This window comes from Manacus candei, unplaced genomic scaffold (genome assembly GCF_025592945.1).
Source record: "Manacus candei isolate 608988 ecotype Guabito, Panama unplaced genomic scaffold, ASM2559294v1 h1tg000008l, whole genome shotgun sequence".
In the NCBI taxonomy this organism is placed as follows: domain Eukaryota; kingdom Metazoa; phylum Chordata; class Aves; order Passeriformes; family Pipridae; genus Manacus; species Manacus candei.
In genome coordinates, this window is record NW_026138056.1 from 28,011,979 (window position 1) to 28,030,890 (window position 18,912).

The 18,912-nt window shown below is 35.8% G+C and overlaps 1 protein-coding gene across 10 annotated transcripts in view; it reads right to left on the reverse strand.

The window, feature by feature from the left end:
- The window catches only part of PEX2 (peroxisomal biogenesis factor 2), a 55,125-nt gene that overhangs the window by 8,148 nt on the left and 28,065 nt on the right, over positions 1 to 18,912 (reverse strand). For 2 of the 10 annotated variants that reach the window (XR_007902027.1, XR_007902031.1), the window contains exons 2-4: positions 12,019 to 12,075; positions 2,871 to 2,926; positions 1,766 to 1,866 (exon numbers count right to left, since the gene is read on the reverse strand). Coding sequence is in view for 1 of the 10 variants with exons in the window: in XM_051775791.1 (XP_051631751.1) it covers positions 2,915 to 2,926; positions 12,019 to 12,075 (69 nt within the window). In the remaining 9 variants the exon portion in view is untranslated. Of the gene's footprint in view, positions 1 to 1,468; positions 1,566 to 1,765; positions 1,867 to 2,449; positions 2,927 to 12,018; positions 12,076 to 18,912 lie in introns of those variants that run through there. The other 8 variants (XR_007902076.1, XR_007902061.1, XR_007902040.1 and 5 more) reach the window with 5 other exon arrangements.

Here is an 18,912-nt window from a genome sequence, read left to right on the forward strand (position 1 = left end):
TCTAGAAGTGTGTAAGCATGAATGATTTCATTCTTCTTTCCTAAGTGGAGAAATCTGTCCTAAAATTTTACAAATTTCCATTTTTTGTCTTTATTTGTTAGGAATACAAGGCAATCTGTCATTGTTTTCTTTTGCATTAGTATTGATCATCATTATTTTAGGAATGTATCAGCTTAAGAGAAACTTTATGAGAGATTTAAGTAAGTCTGAGGGTGGCACAGTTGCACAGTTTCTGAAGAATTGGCCAAATGCAATTCAGGTAGATCCTTGACTTATCTGGAATTCAGGCATTTGAAAAAAATGAAGAAAAGCTGCCCTTGCATCTTACAATTCCTATGTTTCTTAGAATATTGTCTTAAAAAATAAAGGTGAGGAAATAAATTTCTGTATTATAATAACATAAGAGTTCTTCAATGAAACTATTCAGATGTGACAAGGATAGAGGTCAACTGATACCATGCTACTGTTGCTTCTCATGGAAGGCAGTTAAATCATAAAAAATATTTAATTTCATGTCTGTCAGAGAACATGTTCTACAGCCATTGCCTTAATAAACTGGGTTCTTCTTCATTTCACATGGATATTAAAGCATCTGAAGCAGACATGGCAGTAGGAACATGGAAGACTGTGGCTGTGACAGATAATATCTGAGTTGACACATGAGTATGGAGGGGACATTTTCAGTAATATCCATGTTCAGCCTATTTTTCAGAATATGTCAGACTTCTCTGGCTAACTGTGTGCATTTGGCTTGCATCAGGAATGTAGTTTTTCTGGAAGTTCATCAGTTACCTTTCAGGTAAGCATTAGCCCAACCAGAGAGGCATAACTCTGATTCATTCAGAATGAGGGAGAGGCCATATGAATGGATCAAGATAAATAACGATAAAACAAACAGAGGGAAAAATAATGGCAGAATTTAGATTAGGAAAAGAGGTCATAAGTACAGCCTGATCATATTACAGTAAAATGACTGATTTCAGGACACCACACCAGAAAGTTTAGGTGATCACAGGAGGAATTTGGCTGATTTATAAATTAACTGAAGAGAAAAATCAGGTAACTATTCATTTGAAGTGTGCTTTCAATATTTTCAAGTGTTCTATTCAAATTTCTTACTTGAAAAGGAATATGATGTTATCCGCTCTAATGGAAGCAATTATTGACAATGTGAGAATTTGGCCAGGGTAGAAAAGTTGTTGCCTCACTGCAGCAAATTTCCAGTGAAGGCAATTATTGACTAAGGATTTGACTTCATGATAAAATGTAAACAGCAGTGAGAAGGGAACAGAGGACTAGAAAGAAAGTTGGGGCTACATTCGAGTTGGGATACAGCCCCTTTATTTTCAGTCCTTTTAAGGGGAAGGGGGCCCATGGGTCTCAGGAGTGATGCTAAGGCCATATTAGCAGGGGGGAGAGCTGATGGCAGTTTGCCACCACGTGGTATGGATTACAAAGGAAGTATGACCTGCACTGGACGAGTCATTGCCAGATGGTTCCCAGATGTGTTATTTATGAAGTCACGGCCTACTTAAACCACATTCCTGGTGTCTTGTCTTCTTTTCCTGAGATGTCCAAGACATTAATGAAAGAATGTATGAGAACTAAATAGCAGACCAGTTGTCAAAAAACAAATGGCAACAGAAATCCTGTCCTGTCTCTGGATATATGTAAATACATATTAGATTAACAAAACCAGCTTTAAACAGCTGATCCCTGAAGAGTCATAGAACTGGTAGTAGTGCATTTTAAGGACAGTACTTACCTTGGCCTCATCATTCCCTTGTGAATATCTACCATAAAACATCACATTGATGATTCTGTTCTTGTATCTTTTGCCTTCCAAAGAGTCTTCTCTTCCCTAACCTCCGCAATGCAGAGAAAAAAAATCTTATATATAAAATCTAGGTTATTCCTTAAAATATGTACACCAAGCTAATCTGGATGAATGCTGTACTGTTTCAGATGATCTGATGATGTCAAATATAATTTGTGGGTTGATTGGTTGGTTGCTTTGTTTGCTTAGATTAGTCAGGTTTGGCAACATGCTGATGTGACCGAGTGATCATGCAAGTTTTTTACCAGAAAGTAATTTATTTAGTTTGTGTAATGCATCTGAGGCAATGCAGTAACGGTGCTTTAGAGCAGAATTTTCTATTGCTTTTGTTAGTGTGTTTTTGTCTTTTGTTAGAAATGAACGGAATAGAATTTGGTTTTTTTTCCTTGTTGGTATAGTTATGAGAAACAATTCCTGAGTCATAGCTAAGAAGGTAGAAAAGAACACTGCAAACAAGTTAGTGCTTTGTAACATCCTGTAGCAATATGACTTGACATACCGAATAACATCAGTTGGCATAAGTTTTATTGATTACAACCTATCATGTGATGGCCCCTCAGGTTTTAATAAATAAGCTGGAATTCTACTTGTACAAGAAATAATGGAACAATGTTTAAAACAATTCAGAAATATTTATTCTGAATGCAGAAAACTCATGACAGATTATTTTGTGTACAACATTTTTATGCAGCTATTCAAAACAGACAGCAACCTGTTTGCTTTTTATTCCTAGAAAGTATGGGATATATTTAACATTGATTTTCATTACAGTGATCTGTGTTTCATTCTCAATTTATTCCCTTCATGAGCAGCTTGCCTAGGTGGAGGCCAGTGTAAATGAAATCTGAATATGTCCATAATATGAAATAGTGTTGCAAATATATTCAGGGTCAATGTGATTTTTCTATTTATGTAGTATACTACTTTAATGTAGATACCAAGAAAAATGAAACTGCTATAATCCATTTCAGACAAATACAAAACAGCAAAAAAGGATGTGTGTAGCACACTTTGTATGGGTACAAGAACTCACAGATAAGGAGACTGGTCATCTTCATTCAGAGAAAACATTTTGAATCATTCATCTGACTGTTAGAAGGAGAGAAAAAAAGAGTATGGTTATTATTAAGGAAAATCCCTGGAACCTGTTAGAAATTTGTTGGAAAGATTAAGCTTTGCAAGTTAATATTATATGAAGTAGGGATGGGAATTTTGATGTACAGATATCTGTGTTTAGGATGAAGACAAGGCATATTATGACTATGTTAGAGGACATAGAGCTCACACATCAAAAGCTAATAGTTTGACAAAGAAGTCAGGGAGTAATTCATTGAAGAAAACCCCAAACTAACCACTTGGCTTTTACCATTGTTCAAAATACAACCTTCTTGCACAGATAAGTAAGCCAGGTTAAAATCATTTAAGAACAATAAAGACTGTCAGGAAATAGCACGTCAGCTGTATCAATATTCCCACAAGTGGAAGCTAATTGAACAATACATTAATGGAGTTCACTTATTCCAGATATTTTTAGACATTCAATTCTTACAAAATTTACATTTCAAAATAGTGGACCAAATTAGTTTATACCTGCATGATCTTATCTTTCCTGAATCCAGTTAAAACTTGATTCCAGACAAACAATACAAATTAATCTCTGTACAGTAACTGCGACAGATTTGATAAGTCTTGGATTCATCCCAATATATTTTTATGAGGAGAGTACACAATTTCATAATTTGTTTTCATATTAAATCTATGTTCCACTCGAACTGGTTCAGAGACAATGTTATAACTTTGCTTCCATCTGAGTGGTGTACAAAATTCATTAATACAAGCAAACACAGTTCTAACCCAAACTTTTAATTCTTAAGGTCCCAATACCTGATGATGAAATGTTTCTACTGTTTTCTACACCTTATGTAGAGATATCAACAAGGATAGTGCAGTTTGGAGTATTATGTGTGAATACACAGAGCCGACAGCAATTAATGAACTGGCTGCTGACTTAGTCTTTCCATTACACCTTTCTCTGCCACTGCAGTATGACATTTGAGATTGAATTTCTTCCTCACTTAAGATTTTCCATTGCTCCTTACACAGTTTAGGTTCACTTTGATTTCTGAGTATACCAGCCAGCACGGCTGAATTGTATGGAGCTCAGAACAATAATTCCTGTTGTTGGGAGCACCAAAGAGCTAGTAAAAGATGGAGAGAAAGACAGAAAAATGCTTGGAGACAATGAAAAAAGATAGAACATTTTAAATAACATGAAATGATTTGAATGATGGGGTAAGTTTGCTGATGACACAAAACAGTGAGGAGTGGTTTATACATCAGAGGGTTTGTGCAGCCATCTGGAGGGACCTCAGCAGACTAGAGAAATGGGCTGACAGGAATCTCGTGAAGTTTCAGAAGGGGAAACACAAAGGCCTGGGGAACAACAATGCCATGACCTGGTATCTGCTGGGTGGCAACCGTGTGGAAAGCAGCTTTGCAGAAGAGGACCTGAGGTTCCTGTATGAGCTGTAATGTGCTGTGGTGGCAAAGAAGGCTAGTGGTATCCTGGGCTGCATTAGGAAGAGTGTTTTCAGCAGATCAAGGGATGTGATCTTTCCCTTCTCAACACTGGTGAGGCCACACCTGGAGAACTGTGCCCAGTTCTGTGTTCCCTAGTATAGGCGAGACATGGACATATAGGTGAAAGTTCAATGAAAGGCCAGAAATATGGTAAGAGACTGAAGTATCTCTCCTATGAGGAAAGGCTGAGAGAGCTGGGACTGTTCAGCCTGGTAGAAGCCTCAGGATGGTCTTATGAATGCCTATAAATACCTGAAGGGAAGGTACAAAAGGGACAGCCATGGTTTTTTCAGTGGCCCAGTGACAGAGGCAAGGGAACAGACTGAAATGCAGAAAGCTCTGTCTGAACATCAGAAAACATTTTTTTCACTGTGAGTGTGACTGACCATGGGCACAGGTTGTCCTGGGAGTTGTGGAATCTCCCTCCTTGGAGATATTCAAAAGTGGTCTGGACGTGGTCCTGGGAAACCAGCTTTAGGAGGCCCTGCTTGAGCAGGGGCGTTGGACCAGATGACTTGCAGAGGTCCCTTCCATCCTCAGCCACTTTGTGATTCTTTGACTTTGAGTAAAAGGATTCACTTTAGTGAAAGTACATTACTTAGGCTACACATGATGCTATGTGGGATCAAAGAGAATTAAACTAGACCAAAATTTGACAATTTTTTTCAAGGTTCTTCAAAACCTGCCTTTATAAATAAAAATTCTTACTTCATATGGAAAACAAAATACTTCACCATTATATATTTTAAGAAAGTTTTTTTCTCTCCATAAGATTCAAAAACATGGCCAGGAAAAACCTAGTATCAACCTCTCACTCCTTTCATTAACTTTTGAAACTTTCCTTTGTTTTCATTAGTATTTTTCAAACCTAGCAAAAATTATAAAATTACAAAACAGTAAACATTTACCTTGGCAAAAGATTTTTAAAAATATCAAATTTAAATAGAATTCTAATTTTATATGCTATTATCAGCCTTGATATTATATAATTGTCAATATATAATATCGACAAGATTATTTGCAGAGCATTAATCATGCCATTTAGCTTAAGTCTTATTTCTTATTTCCTTTGGAAGTTTTTAAAACAGAGATGATTACCCAAAGAACAAGTTAGATCCTTTATCACAGCAAATAGTAATAGATGAAATGTATAGATATTAGGAAAACATTATTTTAAAGTTATACATACAAGAGTGTTGCTTTACATGGTGGTTTTCAAGGGCTTTATATAGTTTCTGTTAATAATGCATGTTGTTAAATATTGCGTGGTTTGACTGAGGAATGGAAAGAAAGGTTGAAATCTGAGACAATATTAAAATACTTCAGAAACTTTAAAGCATTATAATAGTTATTTCAATAAAACTACTTCAAATATTTCTTCAAGAAGGAAACAATTTGGAGTTCAAGTTCAGCAGCATAATAACTGAAAACGTATAGCAGTACTCTTATTCCCATCACTAAACTATAGATTAGGGTCTTTTTCAGTTGTTGCCATTATAAATCCCTGTTCCCAGGGGTGCTAAACTATCATAAAAATTTGCTTTGGGCAATGCTTTGAGATAAGTTCTTCAAACAATGCATAGGGGATTGGCTTGCAACTCCCACTTGTGTTAATAGAAGCTATCAAGGCAAATCTCTCATGGATTCATGGGGGAAGAAGCTCCAGAGTATAAAAAAGTTTTGGCCTGAGGATTATTTGTTTTTGATATATATCCTGATAAAAACATGCTGTAAAATAAAACACTTCAAGCTAGTGATCTCAGTTATTTCCTGAGACTGTTAACACTCAGTAGATTTTGTTAAACTGAAATTCTGTTGATGAAATCTGCACCATAAATTGTTTCCTAAAAAATTGTGTAAGAAAGAATGACAGTTTGGTTGAAGAAATAAAAATTTTCAAGGCAATAATATACTATTTAATCCAATTAATTGCACAGAAAAAAAATCTATAATACACTTTATTAATTCAAAATGCTGGTAGAGTTTCACTTGGATATAAGTTCTTTAGAAGGTGGGAATATAAGTTGGTGTGGTTGATCTGAGTGTATATGGTCCTTAACTTCTACATGCAGCTTCACATTTTTCACTTTGGTGTAGGTTACAATGGGAGATCAGCTCATCTTCCCTCTTCTTCTGAGAGAAATTCCATTCTTCCCTCTTCTTCTGGGAGAAATTCCATTCCCTTGGTTCCAACAGCTCACATTTCATACAGTCCATCCATGAATCAGTTCATGGGTTTACTATACATGAGTGTGCTGATAAAACAACTTGACACAGTTCATCTTCTAAAAAAAAGCTGTCTGTTTCTATGTCTCTAGTGCCTGAATTCCCCAAGTAGCTAGACAGTAAAATAGACCAGAAACTTCCATCAAGAACCATAATTTTCAGTGTTCCAAAGTTCTCCTAGTCATTTACGTTAAACATACATGTGTGTCTGAATACTGCAAACTAAAAAAACACTACACAGAAATATCAACTTTATCAAGTTCAGCCAGTTTGGAGCAGTAGCTTAATTTTATGCATTCTTAATCATTCCTTGAAGGAACTTTTTTCACAGACTTGCAAGATTGCAGGGAAAGGAAAGATTAGACTTCCAGTCTAAAGACCACCTTTGCAAGGAACACTTTTTTTGCCTACACATTCTACATTCTTTTTCCTAGGCAAGCTTTTCTAACAGAATATACTTTCGTCAGAGGTTGACTATACCAGCTCAAAGCTCTAACACAGTTACAAGACTATAAGGTCATCACAGGAGCTGAGGAAAGTGAGCTATTCTGCATGTGACAGATACAGCTTAACATACTATTTCTTTTCTGTAGGCAAATATTTTCCACTTCTTTATGCTTCTTTTCATTCTCACACATCTTTCTGGTAAATGAATGGCAGAAATGTTAAATAGTATTTGAGATCTCACCAATGTCTTCTACAATAGGAATACTACTTTCTTTTCCATACTGCAAATATGTTACTTGCCACAACTTCATATTTGTCATTTCAATACCCTCTTCACACTACTTGTTCACATATTTTATGTGACTGATTAATAGTACAAATTTGTATCTTCTTCCTCTATTATTTCCACTCTGTAAGCACCAAAGTCTTGTTATTTGTCCTAAACCTCCCACTTGCTACTGTTGTATGTCATCCCAGCTCTTTTACTCCCATGTTCAGTTGTCCATTTTGCTCTGTCTGACAGCTGAGACGTCTTCTGTGTTAATTTATTATCATTGGAACTTTTATTTTTCATACTAAGAGTTTCCACAAACAGTATCACCTCCACTCTTTTCTTACTCATATCACAACCCTTGCACTAGTCTAGCTTCACTAACTTAATAAACAATTTTCTACAGAAGTTACTTTGTAAATCAGAAAATCTGATGTCCAGATATATTTTATCTACTACATTTTCTTTGCCTAGAAAACCTGTTAATTTAGCCAAGAAAGGTATAATTACCCCACATGATTGGCTTTTGCTGAACCTACCTAGCATTTTTTTTCACTTTTGATTTATATAACTAAGTATACTTTGATCCAGATTTGTTCTAAAATCTCCATGAGGTAAGATTACTATGCCTGTAATTAGCTAGATCACATATCTCCCTTTTTTAAATATACACAACATGTTTGTTTTCCTGCAACAAATGCAGTATGGCTCTCAGTCTGATGGACTCCTTAAAAATACTTGCTACCAGATTAATTTTCTGTGAGGAAATATTGAGTTGAAAAATTAAAACAAAATTTTGACATTTTTTGTGGTCATGTGGAAAATATATTTCAATAACCAGTGGAAAGTTGTCAAACTGCATTTTGCTGACCTTTTTGGTTTGCAATGGGTAACATTTAACAAAATCATCATCATGGCTAGGCTTTGCGAACAAAGATTTGGGATTTAACAAAATAAAGGAATAAATAATGAATATAACGTATCTACTTTGAATGCAGTCTATCAAATTCAAATGAGACAAAGGATTAAAGCTACAACTTAAAAGCTTAAAACTAGAAGAGCTTATTTTTAACCTTAGGACAGCCCAGCATTTAAATAAGTCAAATTGGAACTGGGAATGAAAATGAACTCTTAATTTTATTAATCTCCTTATACTGTTGTGCATTGTTCTGAGTCACCAAAATATGCATAGCTTCTGAACAGCCTGACACTTTGCTTTGCATTTCATATTATATTTTAAGAAATACATATCATGTATCACTTGCTAATGGTTTCTGTGGGAGGAGATGAGTAATTAAGGACTTGTGAAATTGGGGCAGGGTACGTTTTTATAACTGATAACATAAACTCACAGGATGGCTGCAGTTCAACAAAGGGCTTAGCTTGCTCCGTTCTATAAATAAGCACAGGAAATTAGATTAAAATTTTAAAATTAGATTGCCAAGATTTTCAAAAGTGACCATAGAATCTGTGTATCTTGCTTTGGGACCCGTGCTATGAAGTACTTTTCAGAATCCTCATGTTTGACACCTTTTGAAAATATTTCAGTTTTAGAAAGTTTTTTATTCTCCAACAAAAAAACCCCAACAAAACAAACAAACAAAAAATTTTAAAAAATGGAAAAGGATTTAGCTAGACTTGAAAAAAAACTTGTTAGACATGTTATATATAGCACATTATGGGATACAAATTTTCTTTAAAAGGGTGGATTTTAGTCACTCAAGTCCTTCTGTATTTTTTTTAGTGTAAAGTATTTATTTGTAATATTAGTTGGCAAAAAATAAATCTTACAATTCCTCCATCTTTACTATTGCTTTGCAGTTTCATTTAGAAATTTGATGAATGTTTAAGTTTCATTGGTTTTCTTTCCTAAACATAGGTAGATCACAAGACAATCCCACTTATATTCTTGGAGAATTTATCTGGGTTTTGTAAATAAAGCAGTCATGTTGGTTGGGGCTTAGATGCTTGAGTTTCAGGCAGAGGAGGAAGGAACAGAGACATTTTTCCTCCTCCAGCATTGAAAAAGATGTCTGATATCTGACAGCATCAGGCAATCCACTCCATACAGCTGAGTCACTAGCTTGTAACTATATCTTAGGACTGTTCTGAGATTCAAGGGTACTTTCCAAAGCCCCTTGAAAGCCCAAACTGTATTTTAATTTGGTATTGTTATAGAACCTGAACACTTCACTCCATCTGGCCACTGTTTGGTTTCCAACAGAAGAGAAGTGGGAGGGTAAGAAAGACACTGGTGTAGATGACGGCGGCAACAAGATTTTCAAAGTAAACTTTTCCTTGAGATATAGACTATGTTTACTATAATAGATCCAATTTTTAGAAAAGCCTGGAAGATGGTCTATACACAGTTTTCTTTTTTGCAGAATGAGAGAGTTGGGAAGATCCTGGCCATGTATTTCTGTTATATTTTTAAAGCGGAAAGAAACACATACACAAGAGAATGAAACTTTATTCCCCTTTTGTTAAATTCTGAAGTATCTTTTCACTCAGTACTATTTAATTGGTTTAGTTGTTTATGACACAAAACAGTAAAAAATAATATTGAGGATAAAAAATGTCCATAAATTAAATATTTGGAACATAGTAGCAGACATATAATAAAAACAAGGAAAAGATTTTTCTTCTGCTGCTGTTTGAACCCTTCCTATTGTCTTTGTCACTTCAAACTTCTGTGCAAAACCTAAAAGCTTATCTAGGACCTGCATTCAAACATTGCACAGGGAAAACAGCTTCATGTACAAAAGGTTTCATGAAAGAGGAGTTTTAAAATTCTTAACAAGAAGATGGTCAACTGCAAAAAAAATGGAGATTGAATATACTGGTCTCTATTCTCCAGTCCTGCTCAACTTCCTTGAATTGAGCCTGTATAAAAGGATTTGGGACAACTGAACAAAAAAGATAAATTGACAATTATTGCAGCTGTAATTGGAAACAATTTCGATGAGCTGTCTGGTGAGCACGGCTTTTGCTGTTCTGGTGGTAGAAAGTTCAGGAACAAACAAAATTTGTAGATAAATGTGAAAATTTGTAAGCTTTGTCAAAAAGAAATTATTAAAAGAGGAGGAGCTACATCTCCTTGGAAATTGCCCTTGCACTTCTAGCCCACCATGTGAAATCAGTCCTAGGCAAAATATGAAGTTTTTCACTAAGAATAAAGTGTGGTTTGAATTGGGAACCCTTGTTAGCTTCCTTCCTTTCTTTCTCTCTTCTGTCCCTGATAGATAGATATACATTTACAAATGACAGTACGAAAATTAAATGTCCAGACAACACCCTGCATGAGTCTGCATACTGTCTAATTCCGCTCTTGTGATGGTCCATGTAAAACTATATTGATGGCACCATATGTTGGGTCAGCCCACACAGCTACTCCTGCTGGTCCTTCCCTGTCTCACAGAGATCAACTTACCCAACTTAGTTTTATGCATGGAATTCACATAGTGTTTGGAAGGTAAACTTAAATGCTGCTCAAGATAATAGTTGAACTCTATCAACAAGTTTGAAGGCAAGAGGGGAATAGCAGAAAAAGCCACATTTCTTTTGGTGACACACTCACTGCTCAGCTGAAATGCAGGAAATGCAACACACAGTGCTGTTCAGAGACAATCTGAACACATTTGTGGGTATTTTGATGCAAGTGGAAAAAAAGACTCAGAACAAATTCATTGTGTGGAGGGGGAATCAACAAACAGCAAATCTTTGTCCTCACCTGTGGAACCTTAAAGTCAAATTTCCTGTCTATTTATACACCATAACTCATCCAACAGTACACATACACAATATGTTAGGTATGTATACAAAATATTTCTATAAGTATTCTAAATTCTTCATAAGAATTCTAAACTCTCATAAAGCCTATTTTTTTGCTATGTGATTGTACAGCAGTTCCAATCTATGAGGCAAATAACTAAGTAAAATTATGTCTTTAATTTGTTGAAATAGGTGTTATGCAAAACACAAGATTTTGTTTTTCAAGAACAGTAGATAATTGTTTTCTTATAGAATATACAGAAGTTTACATTTGCAAAGTGTTTTCTGGACTCAGACCTATGAAGTGAGTAAAGCGTTGTATTATAAGTTAAAATGGAATTATTTTTGCTATTACTAAAATATGATGGTATAAAGTATTTTGTCTTCTGTTATTTCTCAGATTTAAAAATAAAGGCACAAAAATTCTAATTTTACTGTCTGGTGAACCTTTCACAGAAAAAAAATCATTTAGAAATGATGCAATTGAATATAATTTAGGTCCAGTAGATAAAGTGAAGAAAAAAAGAGACAAATGCAGAAACTATTACATTCTAAGATGCATCAAATACCATCAACTCTTATTGTTGACTCAGTTACTGTCGACATCTATGGAAGTTATCTTCAGTATCTCCCAAGTGCTGAACCAAGAAGATACAGAACTGGCAATCAAGAGAGGTAATAAAAAGATATATTAATTAACAGAATAGTTCTTCCAACTACCACCTAAGGAGTCTTTCTGCTGTGCCTTTTGCAATCGGATATGTCTATCTCATATTGGCCTTTTCAGCCACCAAAGTGCTTGCAACAAACGTGGGTAGAGCCCTCCCCAAATCTTTGTTCGCGAAGCCCAGCCATGATGAGTTCTTCCAACATAGTACTTTATTACCTTTTCAGCTGAAAATAAGGAGTAACTTGCTTCCAAGTGGAAAGCACAGTGATGAACCTATACAGAAAGGAAACAGATCATTAAAAGGACACATCTAGACGGTATAAACTCTTACATATTTGACTGTTGCCTCCCCTGCAGCCTAATCTAGAGCTGGTGCTGTCTCCTCACAGGCATGTGTGAGCTGAACTTCCAGGAGGTGTAAATCACAGAAATCAAATCTCACTTCTACCCATTGTTATAATAAAAGATACAGATATAGGCAGTTGCACCTCTTGCAGCTTCTTTCTGTTTTGTGGATGAGTCTCAGTTGTCAACGCACATTTGGAGATCCCAGTGCATGCCTGCTGAAACATGCCTTTCAGGAGACATGGGTATAGGATGGTTGCTTAATAAATCCCAAGTTGTTTTAGACACTAGGTGAACATTGTCATGCTCTGCTCTCTCTCCCAAAGAGCTGTACTTTGGGATTGCATAGCACCAGACTAAGACATGTCTAAGAATTTTACTGTAGTAGTAAAGTTACTGGTAGAGAGAAAGGTGCCTACACTTTCCACAGGGGTTGTGGATTCCTGTCTTGGATTTAGGTGCTGAAATACTTTGTTGAACATTCTCTTAGAACCTGATTATTTCTGTTAAAAACTAATCAAATTTATTTTATTTACTATTTAAGTCTCTTTTTGTGAATATAAAGTTTAAAGAAGTTCTCCCTTAAATATCCTAGGAATCTACTAATTTCTACATATCTGCTTTTTCCTCCCATATAATAACTGAAATTTATCTAGCAACTGCTTTTCCAAGATTCTTGAGAAGAGCAAACTCTGCTACATATTTCAGCAAATAACTCACCTAAGGTACAGGAAGACAAAGTGTTCACTAATTTATACAGAGCATTACTTTGTTTTTTCCTTTACACAATAGAAATTAATTAATTTTGCTAGTTATTGGCTGATTACTCATATTGAATTTCTGGTGAGTTGGATTCATTAACTAATACACAGATTCAAGACCTGGTGTTAAATTAAACTGAAATATAAATTAAACAAGCAATACGGTATAATTTCATACTATATAAAGATGACTAAATAATTATACTATCAGACTTCAAACAAATATATTTTGTTAGAGTTTCTAATTTCTCTCTCAAAATAGCAAACAGTAATTTTTTCTTATTCACTTTTTTTTTTTTAGTAGGTGATAAAGGCACCATTCAAGAGACAAATCTGTAGTGTCAGTCCTTTCCTGTTTGCCCAGAAAGCTTTATTCAGATCAGAAGTAAAATTGTTAAATAAGAATTAAAAAGGTTTGGAACTGTTAATGCAAGCCACTACAAACTTTGGAAGTACAAACCATTTCCATATTAGTGCTATATCTTTTTTTTTTTGTACACAAAAGGTACATTTATTCTCCCTTACAAATCAGCAAAACTTTTTCCCCTAATTTTATAATTCTACTGGATAGCAGAGACACTATCAGTTGTACACTGCGCTTCTGATAAGATTTTTCAAATTTGAGCCAACTGTTAAAAGAACATTAATCTATTTTTCTTTTAAGTGAAGCACTTTTTCAGGTTATGCTTTCTCTGTATAAGTAGCTGTCATTTCAGCTAACATCACCAAAACTTTATTTTTCCTGAATTGTAATTGCTTTAGGCATGACTGTTGTCTCATTGCATGCAGCTACCCTTCCTCATTAGAAATAATATGTGCTGTACTTAGAACTAAACTTATGCATATAATACTTTATTAGAAATATTTAAGTCAGAATTAGTTAAGTGATGGCTTGGTAAAAAGAAATGTCTGGATTTATTATTTATCAAGTAAAACACACAGGAATATATTATGTTTCTATGATTGCTCCACATTAATAATAGAATGGTAAGTTTATTTCAAACTACCATTATTTCAAGAGCATTTTTTGGATTCCTGTTCTATTAGTACAGATTTATTTTTTCCCTAGAAGATTTAGCAAGATTTGTATCCACAGTAAGATTTTGTTGTTATTAGTAGGATGCTGGACCAGTATCTCATTTCCTGTCTTCTGCAGGTGTCTATCGGCATATAGGAAACAATTTCTTCATAGCATTCAAATTAGTTTACTTGGTTTGGATGGACAGTCTTGTTGACTGGTTTCCTTGACAATGACATGAATCAATAAGGACACAATCCATGCTATGTGCATGAAGCTGAGGTGTCATCACAGTGAGCCGTTTATTATGCATTACCACTTACATCCAAATGTGAGAGAGGAGAGCCAATGCCTCATACTTTCAGATTCCTAGTTATGTAACATAGACTCCTGGTTCCAAGAACATAAGGATCATAAATCTTGCATGCAAAATACCATGCTAGTGTTTTCAGGGTGTAATACCTGTTTAAATTCTCATGACACAAATTAAATCAAACACTGTTGGAGGATTTGGTATAATAAATCTTAGGACCCTTTTGGTCAGGTTTTAATAACGATCTTTTAATTTAGGCTGAAGTTTCTTTACCATCAATTTATTTATTGTTTAGTTTTCTCTAATTTTAACATAACATCTTTTCCATCTTTTCCAGTATCTTATTTTTATACCAATCCATTGCTTCTGAAGCAGATGGCTCCTCTTACCTTAGTTTCAACAAGATGTCTATATGAGACTAATAGCTAAATAATTTCCTTTTTTGTTCTTTGTTTTTAGTCTTAGTGGACTTGCATACTGGAAACATTTGCTCTTGCTTCTTAGTATCCAGGGGCTTCTAATCAAGTACTCATAAACTGTTGTGTCCTTCAGTTTTAACTGCATGAGTTGGTTGGTTTTACCTTGAAGACTTTCAATTCTCATTGGCTTTTCAATATATAAATTAAATGTTTCACCTGAAATTTGATTGAACATAGATGCTTTCAATACCTTTACTCATTATCTGTTAAGTATGTTCATTAATCAACATTTCCTATTTTAAATAAAAATGTATTATTCTGACACTTGTGATTATGGTCTCCTAGCAACTTTCTCGAACCGACCCTTTTCATTTCAATGGTTGAAGGACAGAAAAGAATGAAGATAACCTTAATTCTATATGTGGTTTAATCCTTTTCTCCATGTGGTATAACTTTAATTTGCTAAAGGAGCTGATATCTGTAATTTCATTGGACTAATGATAAAGTGCAGTATTAAACTTCCATTCTACATGTCAGTGTAACCTATATCACAGAAAGAAAAATCTTTTCCCATATATTCACTTGGAGCCTGCAGTTAGCAGGCTGATTGTTTTTCACACAGAAAACTCCAGCAAGGCATTTTAAAGGAAAAACTTAATTCAATAGGTTTTTTCAATACCTCAGTAAGAATCAGCTTTTTTTCATTTTACATGCTGCTCTCCTCAATCCAAGTGGCTGCATGAGGTAAATTTTCTTGTCCCCAGTTGCCAAGTACCTTCTCCTTTTTCAAGTCCTCCTTAAGCTTTTCTCTGAAATTACTTCCTCATCTTTTTATTTCTGTCCATATGTCTATAGCTTTTTTTCTCCTGGAACATATTTTTATGTTTTGTCACAGGTCATTCTTACAAAACTGTGTAAATTCTTCTCCTTAGGTGTCTGATCTTACAATCTCTGGCACCCTGGGGAACAGCTGCACTGCCTTCAAAAGAACACAAAAGTTCGTAATTCTACAACAGTAAATCTTAAAATTAATAAACCACCATATATCTATCTCTATATATTTATGTATGTATAATCTTACATATGAAGAAATCAATTTTTTCTTGGTATCAGGGTGCAATTTGTCATTTTTCACCACACTTGAATTTAGGATTGAACAGATCTGTTTGTGCTGGTTGGCACTTACTCCATAGCTCCATCTTCATGGATACAAAGGAAAGCATGACTAATGACAACATGTGTACCAGTTGTGAAATTAAGTATCTGATCCTGTTCCTGAATTTAGATTTGCTAGTCATCCATGTTGTTTACAACACAATTAAATACAGACATACAGGATAAATTTTGTAGATTTCTGAAGGAAAGCCCTGTATATGCTCAGGGCTTTAGGATGGGCTCAAGTTTTTGCTTTTATAATCTGCAAAGGACAAATGGGTATTTTGAGTGCACTGTCCTCTAGTAGGTATGTCAAAATCAGTTTCTCTTTGTTGACACACAGTCAGTATCCTGGTCCTATGTGGTTTGGAGCCAGAAATAAGTTTGGAAAGAGCCTAGGAGATAGTTATGCTTAAACCAGTCTAGGCTTTGCCCCATTGTCCTTACACAGCAAGAACTTGAACAGGAATGAAGGGATGATTTCTGTAGCACTGTTCTTACCAAATCATGGATTCTACACTGGAAACATGGACACCAGCAGTTTGACCTCCTTTGCTTAATTCTACCAGTCACAGGAGGAAAACCATGTGGGGATTCTGCCCTGGAAAGAAATGAACTGGAGAAGCAATAAAGAAGCAGAGAGCATGCTGGGGGCACTCACAGATCCTTCTGCAGCACCAGTGATGTCAAAGTTGAAGTTGATGCTGCTTTCATGACTCCCTAATCCAACTGATGTCCTTTTTGTGTGGAGGTTGGTATTAGAAGGCAGCACGCATTCTCTGTTTTTATCTACTACTGAGCTCAGTTACAATACACAATCTGTAAGCATAGTTGCAATACATGGGAAACACTCACTGTGTGAAATATATCTGAAATTACTTAGAAATTAAGTCTCTGTGGTTGTTTATAGATATACATATAAATACACTCAGCTGAGCTCAAGCATTCAAAGTCATTTTCTTATGATGAGTAGTGAGTTTATGAACACAGATGGGGACTGTGCCATGTAGACTGTCCAGAGTAACAAAAAACTAAGGTCCTGACAGGTTTCATTTTCTGGTATAGACATAGCATAGCTGTTAAATTTCTTGAAATCCTGAATCTGATCAGGTCAACAATAGTCAGTTGGATCTGGATTTTGCTGTTTTCTCAAACTTTGAACGAAGCTTTCTCCTTTAGGCCTTTCACCATTCATTTTCAGCATCAAATTACATACTATTTTTGTGGATACAAATACAAGATAGGGCATTAAGAAAGTGCAAACCAAGACACTTTCAATCATTTACCAGAAGTCCTGGCTAACTGGGGAGGCCTCAGTTGACTGTAGGTTGGCAAATGTGACACCCATTTATAAGAAAGGACGGAAAGAGCATTTGGGGAACGACAGGTCTGTCAGCCTGACCTTGATGCCAGGGAAGATCATGGAGTTGATCATCTTGAATGCCATCATGTGGCATTTGCAGGACAACCAGGGGATCAGGCTCAACCAGTGTGGGTTTGTGAAAGGTAGGTCCTGCTTAACCTGGTCCTACCTTGTACTGGTGTGGCCTCACCTCAAATCATGTGTGCAGTTTTGGCTGCCATAATATAAGAAAGATATTAAGCTATTAGAGAGTGTCCAAAGGAGGGCAACAAAGATGGTGAAGGTCCTTGAGGGGAAGCCATATGGGGACTGGTTGAGGTCACTTTGCTTTTTCAGCCTGGAGAAGAGGACACTGAGGGGAGATCTCATACCAGTCTACAGCTTCCAAGGGAAGTGAAGGGGCAGGCACTGATCTTTTCTCCCTGGTGACCAGAGACAGCTGGCTGAATATGAGCCAGCAGCGTGCCTGGCTGGCCAAGAAGGCCAGTGGCATTCTGGCCTATATCAGAAATAGTGTGACCAGAAGGATTAGGGCAATGATCATCCCTGAGTACTTGGCATTGGTGAGGCTGTACCTTGAATCCTGTGTTTAGTTTTAGGCCCCTCACTACAAGAAACACACTGGAGCACGTCCAGAGAAGGGTAATGAAGCTGGTGAAGGGTCTGGGGCACAAGTGTTATGAGGAGTGGCTGAGGGAGCTGGGGTTGTTTAGCCTGAAGAATAGAAAGCTCAGGGGTGACGTTTTTGCTCTCTACAACTACCTGAAAAGAAGCTGTAGTGAGGTGGGAGTCGGTTTCTTCTCTCAAGCAACAAGTGATAGGATGAGAGGAAATGGCCTCGAGTTGCACAAGGGGAGGTTTAGATTAGGTATTAGGAAAACTTTCTTCATAGAAAGGATTGTCAAGCATTGGAAGGGGCTGCCCAGGGAAGTGGTTGAGTCATCTCTGGAGATGTCTAAAAGACGTGCAGATGTGGTACTTAGGGACATGGTTTGACAGTGGACTTGGCAGTGCTAGAACAATGGTTGGATTTGATGATTCTAGAGGTCTTGTTCAAACTAAGTGATTCTTTGATTCTATGATTCTAAGACCGGATCTTGCTCTGGTTTTAGTTCATTGATTCACAGACACTTGGAGAAATGTTCTCTCTATGCTAAGAATAGTAGCAATGGAAAACAAAATGGGAAACAGGAGACTTACAGTAAGACTTAAAGCAGTATAAAACAACATTTACTTGTTGACTTAATCTGTGTATTTCGCTACTATCAGGTTCTTCTCTAAGGGCTAAATTCAACCCCATCTTGGAGTTATTGATGAAATTAATTCTTCCAATTGGAAAATAAATTTTCTTTCTGATTCCTGCTGCTTGTCAGCTAGTGTTTTGGTTTCTCTGCTTCAGACTTCCTCCATCCCTTTTCACCTTCACCTCAATATATTCTTTTGTCTCCTTTCCGTCCTTCAGCTATCAGAATTGAATTCTCTATCTACATAACTTAATGCAATGGAAATGTATTAGGGTGGACTCTATACGCTATACAGAATAGAATGAAACAAAATTGCATACACTTGCAAAGAGTAGTTTTTAGGTCCATCCTTTATTTTGTGCTCATTGTGGAAAACCAGAATTAAATTAATAGTTAATTACTAATTCTTTTAAAAGTAAACTTTAATTAAAAAATTTTTACGAAGGAAAAAAAAAGCAAGCCTGTTAGACAAAGAAAATTAGTGGCTGATTA